We start from the raw sequence: 17,477 nt of genomic DNA on the forward strand, positions 1-17,477 counted from the left end.
TGATTACATATATTTTACATAATCTTTCTTATATGCATTATATATAAATATTCAAGTGAATTAAAATATTGCAAACAACTAAAACAATTGATTAATAAACTACCCATTCACAAATAAATAATAATATCTCGTTCCCAGGGAAGGTATTAGCTATGAGGTTAGCATACTGGACTCCCACGCGGAGGTTCCGGGTTCGAATCCAGCAGCTGACCCTTAGATTTTCTCTTCCTAGGAGCTTCTTACAGCTCACTGTCCGGTGATGGACAGTGTTGTCTGTAACGAGAGAACACTGTCCGGAGGCCGGCAGTGCACTGGAAAAAGCTCCGGGCGCTAATGACCTCAGCTGTTGATGCGCCAAAAAAAAAAAAAAAAAAAAAAAAAAAAAAAAAAAAAAAAATCTCGTTCCCCTAATTGGGTATTCCCTCCTCCATAACACGCTACAACTTCACTCCACTGAGTGGGGAGTAGGGAAGATGCAGATTAGTGATAAAAGTGTTGAATATCGTTGGGGTGTTTCAACAAATTAACAGGATGATAACAGGCCGGGACCTATGTCCCACGCACCGCAGCCTCAAGAGACTTATTGTGCCTTCCACCATTTTGGATCCAGAAGACGAAAACTTCCCTACTAAAAAGTTGTAGAGGACTTTCCCTACCACTTCCTTTTGCGCTACTATCTCCTTTGGTTTTTAAAGGTTACAAAGGTTTCATGAGTGGCAACCGCTGGATGAGTGGCCGTTTCCTTCTCTTCCTGACACAATCTGCACCACGAGCTAATAAGCCCCCACCCTTTTACTACAGATGCTTTCCTGAACCTCAAATGCCCCCGTGAATAGGCCTGTAATAAGAGTAATCTAGATTTCTACCCTAGCACAGAGCCTCTTTGACTCTTCGTTTACACAGCCAAGGCAAGCAATAGTCTTACTGTGTTTGACCCCCAGGACATATCATCACATACTCTCTCCAGATCCAAATCTCTGAGAGTCTTGGATATCTCCAGGACAGGTTCTAGGCCAATGAAAGGAATGTTAGCACCGTTCCTGGGCAGCTCATCGGCTGTTTCATTTCCATAATAGGATAATAGAGCAGTAAGCATTTATATCAAATACATATATAATTTATAACAACCATTTGAAATAAATTATTTGAGTTATTTGAAATAATTTGATTGACATTTATTTTTTCCAATAATTAGTTGAAATAGGGCGCTAATGACCATAGTCGTCGATGCCAAAAAAAAATTAAACAATTTTACTCCTACTAAGTACTTATTGTTAAGGAATCGGGCAGATATTAATATATTACTATTATATATAAATTTTATTTGAAACGATTCGCCAGGAGAAAGCTTCTAAAACGCTCTTAACTGAACGTTCGCTTAATAAATATTACGTATTTCACATGAATAAGAAAAAATCTAGTAGAGCGAAAATTTTAAGAAAAACTAAATTATTTAAAATGTGGGAAAAAAATCTTCGTGTTCCCGCAAAAATTTTTTTTTTCTTTATGAATGGCATTCAAAAATTAAAAAAGATCACGTACACCGTGAAAAATTAGTCTGAGAAAAATGATGCTTACACCGAAATCCTTCGTAAACGTTTGTTTTAAACTACTTCAAGGCTAATTCTTGGATTAAGATATACTACAATCATTACGGGCTGGTTTATTACAAAGCCTCAGTATAACCTCTTGATTTGTTGTAAAAGTGGTAACAGCTGTTACCGTGCTTTTTTTTTTTTTTATATAGCTAAGCAAAGCCTCAGGGGACAATTGTAAAAGATCTAAATGTAGGAGATTGTTTCCCACTAGAGGTTCAGAAGAAGAGCAAGAGACTGGCAAAGAGATGGGTTGAGGAAATCGAAGAGCAGATAGATAGCAGGAACTGGTCTGAGTGAGAGAATGACTGATGGAATGGAGAATTTTGGAAACAGGAGGTGACCTTATGGAAACTCGTAGAAGGAAAATCCGGATAAAGTAAATACCTTTAATTTTGGTATTTGTTTTATTTATTTATTTATTCAATTTAAAGTGAGCATTAAAAAAATCATCCATAGCTGCTAAGGAAAAGAAGTGTTATTTTTTTTTTTATTTTTTTTTTTTGGCGCATCAACAGCTGAGGTCATTAGCGCCCGGAGCTTTTTCCAGTGCACTGCCGGCCTCCGGACAGTGTTCTCTCGTTACAGACAACACTGTCCATCACCGGACAGTGAGCTGTAAGAAGCTCCTAGGAAGAGAAAATCTAAGGGTCAGCTGCTGGATTCGAACCCGGGACCTCCGCGTGGGAGTCCAGTATGCTAACCTCATAGCTAATCCCTTCCCTGTGAGTTATTTGTTCTTTTATATAATGTTTAATTCTTAATAGGCAATTTCACACGTATTTTCGTAAATAATTGAATACCTTCTTTTCTCACATATGTAATTTAATATCTATTATATTCATGGAAATGTGGGTTTTCATTATTCATTATTAATTAATATTACAATGCTACAACACCAGAAACTTAGACTCAAAAACGCAATATTTCTCTTAATAAAAGTTCCCAACTAACTTTTTTTCTAATTACGTAAACTATTTCTTTAAAACTCATAAGTTTTCATTCACTGATTGGCAGCTACAAGATTAAAAACAAAATTTGAAGAAACCAAGAAAATCTTTTTAAATAAAACGCACTTAACAACATATTAACATTATTATTATTTTTTATTCATAATGCAGTTCACTTGAATTTTGAATACAATTTTCTATTTCTTAAACTAAATTATTAAAAAATAATTTACAGTTCTACAGGTACTGACTTATCAGAAAATTTCTATTACATTTTAACCCTTCTTTGTATAATGTCTAGCTGAAAAGTAAATTGATAGGGGGAAAAAATACTTATCCTCTGTCCCAAAAGTAACCTGAATCAAAGAATAGCCATAGAAAAATTAATTTAACTAAAAGTTATAGACCGCCACTAAATTCAATAAAACTTCAAAGTTTAGGAGTATCATTGAAGCCATTTTTAAGAAAATCTGCTGGGCTCAAAAAGTTCTGAAGATAAAATAATTATTTTCTCCACTTAAGCAGAACATAAAAAAGATTTCATCTGTCTCTATACACGAGCCAGAAAAGTGATTTTCACTAATTTGTATGTGTGAAAGTAAAGTAAATTGCTTATTTTTTCAGGCGGGCTTTACGTCTAACTACCAAATTATGTGTCGTGAACGGAGGCGACTAGCCAAACATACTTTTAACTATAAATTTCTTTTATTAACCATTAAATAAAATCCAAGGCCTAAAACCGGGGAATCGAACCAAGTACCACAATACATATTTAGCTTTACAGGTCTCGCGCTCGTGGCCCCTTATAGTGGAGATATTAAATCCAGGCATGCACATTTCTCCAGTATACGTACATCTTCTAGTTTACCTTTTTCTTTGAACGCGCGCTTATTTATTTTGCGGCCATATTTATGGTAAAAGCTTTACCTCCCTAGAAGTAAGCACACAATAGTTTGGAAAATGCTGGTTCAAGAGATAAAATGAATATTAAACAAATTGTTAATAATAGTAATAATAGTAATAATCTGAAACTCATGATTATAATTTATTACTATTTTATTTATTTATTTTTTTTTTCTAAAGTTATTAAGTCGTATGATTTTTCATTCTATTGTAACTTCTATCGATTGTATCGTAAATTAATAATTTTGCTTCGTAACTCTGACTTAACATTTCAGCCTCCATTTTCTATTAAATTCTAACGCTAATTGAACTGGATCACCTAAAATATAATATAACAAGAAAAAATAATAAATAAAAATCAAACAGCTTCGTTTAATTTATGTTAAATGAAAGAATTTTCTTTTAAAAGAGTACATGATGTAGTCTTAACATCCGGAGAATTCCCTACTTGAATTTCTCTAACTATTAAAAGAACACATCATTTATTGTTACTACTACTGATACTAAAATAACAGCAAAGGGGTTGACCTAAGCGTTTAACCATAACATTAAAGAAGAAGCTACGACGCCACTTCATAGAACATCAATGGATTAGAAGCTTGTACTTTAAACATTTAGATTTATAAGTTTGATTCGGATATCTGTGTGTATATCACGGTTCGCCTAGAACGATTTTAATTGAAAAGTTCACCAACATTACAAATTTTTTTTCTCCTTATTATTTGGGTCAAAACTAACCAAAATCCACTGAAAACCAAATCGGTTTACGTTGCGGATTTTTTTTTTTTAAATTTTTTAGGTCAAAAAACGGTTTTTTTTTTTTGCATTGTTAAGTTTTTTGCAAAACCAATGCATGCATTTTGAAGCTGAGGGTATTTCCGACAGATTGATGTATTTTATAAATGATAAAAATGAAATTTCGACATTCAAAATCAATAAAAAAGAAATTTTTGAGCAAAATAAGGCAAAAACAAGGTGTTTCTCGCATTTCAAAGCTTACTTAACAAATAAATCATCGTTTTTTTGTGGAAGGGAATGGGACTTTTCAAAAATGAGAAAAATTCCTGCAAAATACAATATTTATACACTGGGAAAAGGGAAATTTTCCAATTCAAATTCATTTAATGAAACTTTTTGAATTAAAAGAACCCAAATAATTTTTTATCGCATTGCAGGGCTTAGTAACAAAAAAAAATAAAGTTTTTGCTATTGGCGACATTGTGATTGACATCAGAGGTTGTAAAGAACTTACTCAATTATCTTTAAGTTTTTTTAGTCAACATTTTTTACTTTATTTGAATAAAGATAGATATTCATAGAAATTAAATTTTCACAAAAAAGACATTTATGTACATGTACATAAATATAAAAATTTAAAGTAATTATAAACTTAAAGTAATTTAAATTTTATTTTTTAACAAAAATCTCAATAATTTTATCGTGAACAACGATAGTACAATACTTTGATGTCATATATTATGATATAAATTATTTTGTCAACAAAAGAAATTACAAATGATTACAATTGTAAACAACAATAGAACGAAGAAGTCTTTCACCATACTTTGGTATTTCCATGCCGTATGGTACTTGTACTTTCCTATGAGTTTAATAAAGTATTAAAAAAAAAAAAATTGTAATCATTTGTCTTTTAATTCAAAAAGTTTCATTAAATGAATTTGAATTGGAAAATTTCCCTTTTCCCAGTGTATAAATATTGTATTTTGCAGGAATTTTTCTCATTTTTGAAAAGTCCCATTCCCTTCCACAAAAAAACGATGATTTGTTTGTTAAGTAAGCTTTGAAATGCGAGAAACACCTTGTTTTTGCCTTATTTTGCTCAAAAATGTCTTTTTTATTGATTTTGAATGTCGAAATTTCATTTTTATCATTTATAAAATACATCAATCTGTCGGAAATTCCCTCAGCTTCAAAATGCATGCATTGGTTTTGCAAAAAACTGTATTGTTTTTCCTTATTAAGCTTAACAATGCAAAAAAAAAAGCCGTTTTTTGACCTAAAAAATTAAAAAAAAAAAAAATCCGCAACGTAAACCGATAAAGGTTTTCAGTGGATTTTGGTTAGTTTTGACCCAAATAATAAGGAGAAAAAAACAATTTTTAATGTTGGTGAACTTTTCAATTAAAATCGTTCTAGGCGAACCGTGATATACAAGGGTGTTCATTTTAAGACGGCTCAAATGCATTTCATGCTTTAAACGGTTGACCTGAGCAAAAAGTGGTAGAGTAAAATTTTTGTTGCCCGTCACCACCAGTTTCAGAATATGTAACTTGATTTTAGATTTTAGATACGCGGCAGACGAGCTTCCAAAAGTAAAGGGTTTGCAGTTGACCCCCATTTTCATATAGTACACAGTTTTAAAGAGTGTAAAAAGTTATGAATGAAACCGGAAACCACAATTCGATATCTTTAAAATTAAAGGTAGCTAGGCCATTTTCAAAAATCTGATATTTATTAATCATATTTCAATTTTTTTTTATCTTGTTATCAAAGAGAAAGAAGAGCACGCGATAGGTCATTTTTATGTATTTTTTCATCCCCTTTCTACTGAAAATATTGCCAAGGCAGTAAAGATAGTATTTTTCATTAATATCGGGAAATAAGTAGTTTTCCGAATGATACTCTAAGCAATAATCAAATGTTAAAGAGCTTTAGAGGTTCTCAAAAGCATACACAAAATAATTTTTTACTTCTGTTACAAACAAGAAGGTTTAATAATTTTTTGGTAATTTTCGGAGGGTTGCGTTTTTATTACCAAAAATAAAAATTGGAAATCTCCTGCCACATATTAAGGTGATCAATATCTTTCATTTAAAGGTTCAAACTTATTTCTTAATTTATCAAATAATTGCACTTTACATAATGCAGCATCTACTGTACCTTCAAAGGTGTCCTCCTCAAACAACTTTTTCGAACTTAAGAAAGATCTTAAATGGATTTTTCCAGTAAAAAAAAAAAAAAAACTCCATAGAAAATTTGAACGTAATTTTCTTAGTAATAAAAGAAAAAGTAAAAAAAAAAAAATCGAGTATTTGATTTTAATTTTCATATTCACCTGTAGATGTCTCTGGATACTTCTTAGTGCTGTAAGTAAAAGGCTGTTCAATTTCTTTAAAAATCCTAACACCAACTTTAAATTCATCAAAATAAGACTGGTTCTTCAGTGACTGATAAGCCGAAAATAAAAAGAGTTTCCACCTGGCTGAATAATAATCCATTATTAAACCTGAAACAAACAAAAAATTTTCAATGATTTCGTTTACAACAGTTTGGTAGAGCTTAAGAGAGGTGGTATACGTGGGATATAATTTAGCTTTTTTGCAGTGATTGAAATTAAATAACAATTTTTTAATTAGTAATTAAAATATATTATTAGTTTAAAAAAGTTCTCATACTATCCAATTGCATTCATAATACATAATATGTTAATTAAATTTTTTATTGCTTTAATAACGAATGTTTTAGTGTTTTAATTCTTTTTTTTCCCCCCTTAATTACTAATACTTATAGGCGCCAAGGTAGCCGAGCGGTTAGAGGCGAGACCTGTAAAGCTAATATGCATTGTGGTACCGGGTTCGATTCCCGGTCTTAGACCTTAGATTTTATTTAATGGTTAATAAAAGAAATTCTAGTAAAGTATGTTAGCTAGTCGCCTCCGTCCACGACACCTAATTGGTAGTTGGACGTTAAGCCCCGCCTGAAAAAAAAATAGGCGATTACTTTACTTTACTTTTACTAATACTTATAAAATTGTTCATCTCCATTTTGACTGGCTCATAGTTCACTAATTGTGGAATAAGTGTAAGAGAAAAAAAAAAGTATGAAAAATGGGGAACAAAAAATCCTGGACTGGACATATGATTTCAAAGTCTGCAATTATCAACAAAAGGTCCTCTCCTCTTTGCGTAGATTGCAATGAGGAGGAGGATTTCAAACATGTAATAATGATATGTCCACGTTATGTGGTAGAAAGGAAACGAATGTTTGACGATATATACAGGTATTTAGATGCACCATTTCGCTACGAAGACATTATATTCTCCACCAACATTTATGTGCTTAAGTCGATAGCAGAGCTAGCAATGAAATATGAATGTATTTAAAAGCTATAGCCGAATTAGAATGAATGGAAGAAAATGCTTAGAGAAGGATTACGTGATTTTAATTTTGGTTAAGCTATAAGGATGACAGGAGCCCAGAGTGCTGCTCCATCCATTAGCAGTAGTTTATGTAAATAGCGGTATATAGTAGAATGATGAATGTGTGAAGCGAATGTATTTGTAGGTAAGAATGGAGAGTGAGTGATATTCTAGTGATAAGCACCTAGACGATGCTGGCTGTATGGCGGAAGCCAATGCCAAAAAGAAAAAGAAGAAGAAGAAGAAGAAAAAAAAGTCTGCAATTAATAAATTCGGGATTTAAATTGGGGGATCTTAATAAATCCCCGCTTCATTACACCATCACCAATCCAGCCACTAATATTTTAACTTAAATTCTTTTCTTTATTTTAAAAACTTCGAACTCTCAAATTAAGACTGAAAGATAATTGAAAATCTGTGTACATTAAATCATTTTAAGGATGAAGAAATGATTATTTCATAAAATTTAGATTAGTCATTGAAATTTAATGTTGTTTAAAAACATAAATCTTCAACAGCTTGATTTATGTTTTTAAACAACATTAAATTTACTACTTACTATTTACTACTTAATAAATCAAAAGAAAAAACTTAAAAGTCAATTGAAATAAATGAAATGATAAATTATAACTTAAATTTTAATTTAATAATTTCATTATTACTTAAATAAATATTGTATATTTCTATACAATAAAAATGTTTGATTGAAATGTTTTTTCACCAAAATTTGTAAAAATTAATTAATTAAAAATATAATTGACTTCAATTTAATTGTTGAACCATTTTCAACAAATAAATAAATAAATAAAAAAAATTAACCTTCAAGTTAATTACAAAAAATCCTTGGCTTTTTTCTTCGTTTAATAATCCAATTGTTCTCCGTTCTGGTTACGTTCTTACAGAATAGTCTTTAGCGTTATGTTACGTATATTTGAAGAAAACGGAACAAATAGAAATTCGAATGTATATACTAAAATATGTATCTCTTATTGCATCAAGAAAATATTAAGATTTCCAAAAAAGGGTTAACTTTCCCTGGAAAATTTCACGAGACTTCAAAGAATCAAGGAATGAAGTACATAATATTAATTGCAATCAACGATTGGAGGTGTTGTTCGTAAATTGATAAGCTACTAGGCCAGAAACCTCTTTATAAATTCAAAAGATTTTTTTTTTCAAACAAAAGGAAAATTGGTAAAACTGAAAACCAAAATTATAGTTTTAAATTTTATCTGACTAAACTTTTAGATAGTATTATCATTAAATTAAGATCCTAAGCAGTTAAGTTAGAATAACTTAAAAGTTAAGTGTGTAAATATTACTGGTAAAAGTTATAAGTGAAGTTAGAATGACTCACCAGACCATTGTTTATTGGCATAATCACTTATTTCACCATAAGGTCCCCATAAAGTTATCTGATTTCTGATATTCCTTTCGTATAGATGTTTTTCCTGAAGATTTGGAAAAAACATAAAGTTATTTTGATTTAAATTATGCATATTAAAAAAAAACATTAAAATTACCAAGTAATAAATAACAATGTTCAACTAATTTTTACTTTCTTTTAAAATTCTTACTTCATCGATGCCACATTATTGTGCACTGTCTGCAACCTACATGAGCTGGAGACGTTAGAACACATCCTCTTGAAATGCCCTATTTATGCACCTGTCAGGAGCCATTACCTATCCAAATACATCCAAGGCGAAGTTGATTGTAATACACTAATTGATGTTTTGCAGGTGGACAGTCTTTGGAAGTTGAATGACATCTTCTGTTACATTGCGAGCGTCATGAGGCTGAGGTCCTTCGCGCTCGACGAATGAAGTTATTTTTATGTTCCATATTTTTTATTACTTTAATTTTTGGTTATTCGTTGGGTGCGAACGATCTTGCTTTCTTGGCGCCACTGTTGTGGTAAAGCTAGAACTACCTAAATTTTCTTCACTTTTCACGAACAAAAATCTTGCGTGAAAACTCAAGTTTTCTCTTATCTTATTAAATTTTCTTAAAATTTAAAATATGTAAAAATTAATTAGTTAAAAAGAAAATTGACTTCAATATTATAATTGTTTATATTAAAGCAACCATTTTTGTAGAAAACAAAAAATATACAATAAATCGCTAAAAATGTTTTAACGAAATGCACATCAATTTTACTTCAAATTTAAAATTTAGGGTAAATATTTAGCCTTTAATATAAATCAATATATTACCCTGAAATTCGACATTAATGGAAAACCTAACCAACTCTCTGTGACAAGGGTCTGTATTGGTATTTTCCCGAGATTTTCAAGTAAAACTTACAGATCTATTTATAAGCACTGTGTACAATAAAGTTTAAAGAAACTAAGAGAAATCCTTTACGATGAAATCTCTCAAGAAATGAAAAAGTAATTTTGTAAGATGGTACAAGCGGTGGTTGATTTGGTTTAAAAAGCTTATTATCGAGTACGAAAGAAGCATCTTAAATAACTCAGATATCAATTTTTTCAAAAACTACAATGAATTGAGCAAATCACTTTTTTAGGGCAAACAGGAACTCAGGAACAGGAACAGGAATGAACATTTTCGGTGATAATTCGGAATGGAAAATTTAACAAAATCGCTGTACTTCCTCTTATAACAGTTACGCTTCCAAGAAAACTTTTCCATTTTCTCATACAAAAACGTTTATTTCAGCCGGATTATCTTTTTTAAACAAATTTTAAATTTAAAAGAATTCAATTATTTAAACGGTAATAATAAAAAGAAGACTGTAGATTAGTTCTATAATAATATTTACAATAGTAGGCATAAGATAGTTAGGAAAGTTTTTTACAAAATGCTTCCTTACCAATGGTGTAACACCTAAACTCTTTGCGTCACTAATCCATTTTCCTAAAAGCAACATTGGTTCAGTCGCTAAAATTTTGTCCATATCAACTAATATGTCTAAAAATTTGTCACTTATGGTCCTGAAAATAAAAGAACATAATAATAGTAGGGAAGGGATTAGCTATGCGGTTAGCGTACTGGACTCTCACACGAAGAGGTCCCAGGATCGAATCCAGCTGCTGACCCTTAGATTTTCTCTTCTTACAGCTCACTGTCCGGTGATGGACAGTGTTGTCTGTAACGAGAGAACACTGTCCGGAGGCCGGCAGAGCGCACTGAAAAAAGCTCCGGGCGCCAATAACCTTAGATATTGACGCGCCTTAAATCATTTAAAAATAATAATAGAGTAAGTATTTTACATAAGAAATTCTGTTTGCTTACTTGAAGATTCGTTTGTTTCTATTTTTAAACGCACTGGTTATCTGTTGGTAAGCACTATCTGTACATAATTGTAAGGACTGCCTGGTAATGTCCACTAAATCGTAAAGAAATGTACTGGTCAGATGTTTCAGATGTTGTTGGGCTGCTTGTACCATATGATCCCAGGCTTTCCAAATGTCCTCTTTGTGATACCAAACCTTGATCAGGAGAATAATGATAATAACAAAATTATGATTCAAAACACCACTACTGAGAAATGGATGGGCGGATTCTCGAAGATGGGCAATTTTCGAGTTTTTTGAGCACTGTTTTCTCCAGACATACACATACCATGCATATTTTTAACTGATAATAGATACCATTTATTCCACTAATATTCTACATTTTGTTAAGTTCCTAACTAATTTTGGATTCAATCGCATGACTTTCTCTCTCTCTATTATTCGAGAGAGATGTAAGACTTCCCAACCCTCTCTAGCTAATCATCTTTGGAAAATACCCTAACTTTGTCAAGACCTTTCTGGTTTCATGTTATGATTATGTTTTTTTCTTTTTAAGTGCCTAATTATAATGAGTTTTATTCTTTATTAAGAAGGTGATGAACATATCACCATCGTATATGTAGGTGATAAAACAGAACAACGCTTCAGATAAATACCACTTTCTGAATCCGTAAGAGATAATAAAAATATTTAAAATCACTTTAAAAAATTATTACATTTTCTGTTAATTTAAAAGACGGCCTGAGCACGAAGATATAGTTGCCATGTTGGGAAGGCCCAGTGTAGTTGTACACAGAATTCTACAAAAAAAACAAAAATATTATAACAATTGTCAAAAAATAAATAAATATACAGAAATGTCTTACTTTAGCTTTGATACAGTACTAATTAAGAGTTATTACTCCTAGCACAATAAATTAGCACCATACGAGGTGTGGCTATTAAATAACGAGACTGATGCTGCTACAGGAGGAACTATGCATGCCCCAAATCCTAACAACTGACAGCTGTGCAGCGTAAAGTCTTCTCTTTTGATTGCAGCGCCTCACGTGTTTGTAGAGAAATCTTGTCTGACCGGAACCTGACGTGTTTGTGTAAGAGGTGTTAATTTCGTTTTGCCCGAAAACATGATACTACACATGTAGTAGAGCAACAAATTGTCGTGAAATTTTCTCATCAAAACTTGGTAAAACCGCTACTGAAACTTATCTTTTATTAAAAGAAGTTTATGGCGATGAATGTTAATCACGTGCGCGAGTTTTTTAAATGGTTCAAGCGTTTCCAAGATGGCCGAGAAGACGTCGGAAATGATGACGGCCCGGGTCGCCCTTCCACGTCCAAAACGGATGAAAATCTCGATTACAATTAATCAACATTATTACCGTGATGTGCTTGCTCAACTCCGTGAAAGAGTAAGGAAAAAAACGACCCGATTTGTGGAAGAACAAGTCACGGGGTTCTCCATCAAGACAACTGGCGCTGGCTTACACTGCATTGTCTGTCCAAGAAGACGTTTCTAGCCAAGTACAACATCCCAGTTTTAGACCGTCCGCCTTATTCGCCTGACCTAACCCTCTATGACTTTTGTCTGTTCCCTAAAGTCAAATCTACATTAAAAGGAACACGATTTTAGTCCTTTGAGAGCTGTGAAAGAAAAAGCGGCACGCGTCATACAGGAGCTGACAGAAAAATACTTCCAGCACTGTTTCGGTCGCATGGAGCGTTTTAGGGATAGGGGAGGGGTGTATATTGAAGGTGATAATAACTAAATATGTATAAATTTAAAATAAAATGTTTTACAGCAATAGTCTTGTTATTTAATAGCCACACCTCGTTCATTTAAACTTTTTAATGCTTCTTTTGCAGAATATTCCTGACGGAATAGATAAACAGTTCTGTTATGAAATTGGCTATTGTACATCTATATCTTCTCTAAATCACATTGTGTTGTGTAATTGTCGCCATAAGTTTTTATGCTACAGTTCTGGAAGTGTGAAACGTCAAATAGACATCATTTTCCCTTCCGACCAATTAAGTATTCTGATTCTCTCAATCTGATGAAACCCTGTCCTGTAGTGTCCTTTTACCAATTAAAATATGATCCCCAAGTAACCAAAGATGCAAGCAAAATCATCACGTTTATGATGACTGAAGATCTCCCAAAAATTATTGTTTGATCAATGTGGGGGAGACAAACACAAGATTATAATTTCCAATTCTTATCCAAATTTGTCAAAGTCTTATCACACAACGAATACTTTTCCTCAATTTTCGGGACTCAAGAAGTATTGTGATCCGGTTTTTTTTTTTAATGCTCGATAAAAAGGAAGTAGGCTAGTAGCTTGCTGACTAGGATTCAAGCGATTAGAACGGAACAGATCAAGAACTTTCTGCTTCCTGTACACTCGCAAAAAAAAATACCTTATTTTTCCGATGACCTAAGTCATCGCGAAACAAAATGCATTTCTTATAAAAACTTCAATTTCCATATAGTGAAAGATATCAACACTACTCCTACCACCTTGTACAACTGTAGAAAAAAGTTAAAAATTTATAAAAAAAAATAAATTTCAAAAAAATATTCCTTTTGTTTTCCAAAGAAAACCATACCAGTAATAAAATCCAGGCTGAAGAAATATTAATGTCGAAAAATCCATATCTTCTTTTCGCGTAGTTTTCAATCCTGGAAATTTGAAAAATTAATGAAACTAAATACAAGAAACTAACACCAGCCCCTTCCAAAAAAAGACTATACCAATTATAGGTTAAACTATAATTAACATTATTTACCACTGTGTGAGATTAACTGGAGTTTTTCTCCATGCCATTTCCGTCATCAAATCGTACACCACATAATTTTGGTTTATACCTTCCGGTGTAATACCAGTTCCGATCATAGTGGAATTCGCAAAAGTTCTTGCTATAAAAATATTCTATTTTGTTTGAGTGAAGATAAAAAATAAAATTAATGTAAAGTAAAAAACATCAATTATGTTAGTAGTATATATTTTGTGAAATTACTTCATTTATAGAGTTTAAATTGCCTTGTAATCCAAGGGTTCCGCCAAAATTATGCAACATACACCAAATAAATGGTTGGCCAAAGAAGCTTTTTAATCTTAAATACTGTGGGTATAGTTCTGCATGTAAATCCAAGACCAGCATTCTGCCCTAAAAGGAAATAGAAATAAATAAAACATCCGGCATAAAATACTCACATCGATTACTCGTTTATATTTGGCAATTTTTCTATTTATAGGGTAGCTAGCCTGATAAGTTGCCCACAACTACAAAATCGTAGGTGGCAGGGCCGGATTTAGATGAAAAGAGGCCCCAGGCTATTCCACTTATAAGGCCCAATAACCTCCCATTTTTAAGTTTGTAAATTACATAAGAAATAATAAAAAAATCACTACTGTGACGTATATATCAACATGTCAAATGTTACTATATAATATGTTTTGTTTTTTAAATAGAGTAATTTTAATTTTGCTAACAATTTGAATGTAGGCTCCTCTTGGATCTTGAGGCCCCAGGCTGAAGCCTAGTTAGCCTATAGGAAAATCCGGCCCTGCCTGAAACTATTCAACTATTAAAATGCAATTTATGTCGGATATAGAGAAAACAATTCTCTATCATTCGGTGCAGATATGCAGATATCTAGAGAGATATGCAGGTTTGAAATTTGAACCCATTTGAAAACATCTAAAATTTAACCTTCAATATCTCTGTAACTACTCGTACTAGAAAAGTGCAAATTATGTTGCTCAAAGAGAAAACTTTTCTTTATCATTAGGTAAAGAAATCATTAAAATTGGAGAAATACAAAAAGTGATATAAAGGTTCGAAATTTGACAAAACCAAAATTTAACTCTAATAACTCGTTAACTACTAGACAGATTTTTACGAAAATTCATACAATTATAGAGAAAAGTAGCCTTCATATACAGGTGAAATATAAACAAAATCCATCGAGCAGTTTTTGAGATATATGAAGTTAAAGATTTCACTGTTTTTGAAACAAAACCAAAATTTAACTCTAAATACCTTGTTAACTACTCGACAGATTCATACGATAATTCATACAATTATAGACAAAAGTTGTCTCCATATACAGGTGAAATATAAACAAAATCCATCGAGCAGTTTTTGAGATATTTGAAGTTAAAGATTTCACTGTTTTTGAAACGAAACCAAAATTTAACTCTAAATACCTTGTTAACTACTCGACAGATTCATACGATAATTCATACAATTATAGACAAAAGTTGTCTCCATATACAGGTGAAATATAAACAAAATCCATCGAGCAGTTTTTGAGATATTTGAAGTTAAAGATTTCACTGTTTTTGAAACGAAACCAAAATTTAACTCTAAATATCTCGTTCACTACACGACAGATTTTTACGATAATTCATACAATTATAGACAAAAGTTGGATTCATATACAGGAGAAATATAAACGAAATCCATCGAGCAGTTTTGAGATATTTGAAGTTAAAGATTTCACTGTTTTTGAAACGAAACCAAAATTTAACTCTAAATATCTCGTTAACTACTCGACAGATTCATACGATAATTCATACAATTATAGACAAAAGTTGTCTCCATATACAGGTGAAATATAAACAAAATCCATCAAGTAGTTTTTGAGATATTTGAAGTTAAAGATTCCACTGTTTTTGAAACGAAACCAAAATTTAACTCTAAATATCTCGTTAACTACTCGACAGATTCATACGATAATTCATACAATTATAGACAAAAGTAGTCTCCATATACAGGTGAAATATAAACAAAATCCATCGAGCAGTTTTTGAGATATTTGAATTTAAAGATTTCACTGTCTTTGAAACAAAACCAAAATTTAACTCTAAATATCTCGTTCACTACACGACAGATTTTTACGATAATTCATACAATTATAGACAAAAGTTGGATTCATATACAGGTGAAATATAAACAACATCCATCGAGCAGTTATTGAGACATTTGAAGGTTAAGATTTCACTGTTTTTGAAACGAAACCAAAATTTAACTCTAAATATCTCGTTAACTACTCGATAGATTTTTACGATAATTCATACAATTATAGACAAAAGTAGTCTCCATATACAGGTGTAATATAAACAAAATCCATCGAGCAGTTTTTGAGATATTTGAAGTTAAAGATTTCACTGTTTTTGAAACAAAACCAAAATTTAACTCTAAATATCTCGTTCACTACACGACAGATTTTTACGATAATTCATACAATTATAGACAAAAGTAGTCTCCATATACAGGTGAAATATAAACAAAATCCATTGAGCAGTTTTTGAGATATTTGAAGTTAAAGATTACACTGTTTTTGAAACAAAACCAAAATTTAACTCTAAATATCTCGTTCACTACACGACAGATTTTTACGATAATTCATACAATTATAGACAAAAGTAATCTCCATATACAGGTGAAACCATCGAGCAGTTTTTGAGACATTGGAAGGTTAAGATTTCACTGTTTTTGAAACGAAACCAAAATTTAACACTAAATATCTCGTTAACTACTCGAAAGATTTTTACGATAATTCATATAATTATAGACAAAAGTAGTCTCCATATACAGGTGAAATATAAACAAAATCCATCGAGCAGTTTTTGAGATATTTGAAGTTAAAGATTTCACTGTTTTTGAAACGAAACCAAAATTTAACTCTAAATATCTCGTTAACTACTCAACAGATTCATACGATAATTCATACAATTATAGACAAGAGTAGTCTCCATATACAGGTGAAATATAAACAAAATCCATCAAATAGTTTTTGAGATATTTGAAGTTAAAGATTTCACTGTTTTTGAAACGAAACCAAAATTTAACTCTAAATATCTCGTTAACTACTCAACAGATTCATACGATAATTCATACAATTATAGACAAGAGTAGTCTCCATATACAGGTGAAATATAAACAAAATCCATCAAATAGTTTTTGAGATATTTGAATTTAAAGATTTCACTGTTTTTGAAACGAAACCAAAATTTAACTCTAAATATCTCGTTAACTACTCAACAGATTCATACGATAATTCATACAATTATAGACAAGAGTAGTCTCCATATACAGGTGAAATATAAACAAAATCCATCGAGCAGTTTTTGAGATATTTGAAGTTAAAGATTTCACTGTTTTTGAAACGAAACCAAAATTTAACTCTAAATATCTCGTTAACTACTCAACAGATTCATACGATAATTCATACAATTATAGACAAGAGTAGTCTCCATATACAGGTGAAATATAAACAAAATCCATCGAGCAGTTTTTGAGATATTTGAAGTTAAAGATTTCACTGTTTTTGAAACAAAACCAAAATTTAACTCTAAATATCTCGTTCACTACACGACAGATTTTTACGATAATTCATACAATTATAGACAAAAGTAGTCTCCATATACAGGTGAAATATAAACAAAATCCATTGAGCAGTTTTTGAGATATTTGAAGTTAAAGATTACACTGTTTTTGAAACAAAACCAAAATTCAACTCTAAATATCTCGTTCACTACACGACAGATTTTTACGATAATTCATACAATTATGGACAAAAGTAATCTCCATATACAG

The 17,477-nt window shown here is 31.4% G+C and overlaps 1 protein-coding gene across 16 annotated transcripts in view; it reads right to left on the reverse strand.

Annotated features, from left to right (window-relative positions):
• Positions 1–870: 870 nt before the first annotated feature.
• Positions 871–17,477, reverse strand: part of Naglu (N-acetyl-alpha-glucosaminidase) — a 60,370-nt gene continuing 43,763 nt past the window's right edge. For 14 of the 16 annotated variants that reach the window (XM_074128608.1, XM_074128610.1, XM_074128609.1 and 11 more), the window contains 9 exons: positions 13,890–14,039; positions 13,659–13,801; positions 13,479–13,551; positions 11,585–11,668; positions 10,867–11,063; positions 10,445–10,565; positions 8,966–9,059; positions 6,525–6,695; positions 871–3,767 (listed from right to left, as the gene is read on the reverse strand). In XM_074128608.1, the coding sequence (XP_073984709.1) occupies positions 3,712–3,767; positions 6,525–6,695; positions 8,966–9,059; positions 10,445–10,565; positions 10,867–11,063; positions 11,585–11,668; positions 13,479–13,551; positions 13,659–13,801; positions 13,890–14,039 (1,089 nt within the window). In that variant the 3' untranslated portion in view covers positions 871–3,711. Of the gene's footprint in view, positions 3,768–6,524; positions 6,696–8,965; positions 9,060–10,444; positions 10,566–10,866; positions 11,064–11,584; positions 11,669–13,478; positions 13,552–13,658; positions 13,802–13,889; positions 14,040–17,477 lie in introns of those variants that run through there. The other 2 variants (XM_074128620.1, XR_012458711.1) reach the window with 2 other exon arrangements.

Source organism: Rhodnius prolixus, unplaced genomic scaffold, assembly GCF_049639745.1.
Source record: "Rhodnius prolixus isolate KJV_2025 unplaced genomic scaffold, Rpr scaffold_9, whole genome shotgun sequence".
NCBI classification, from domain to species: Eukaryota; Metazoa; Arthropoda; class Insecta; order Hemiptera; family Reduviidae; genus Rhodnius; species Rhodnius prolixus.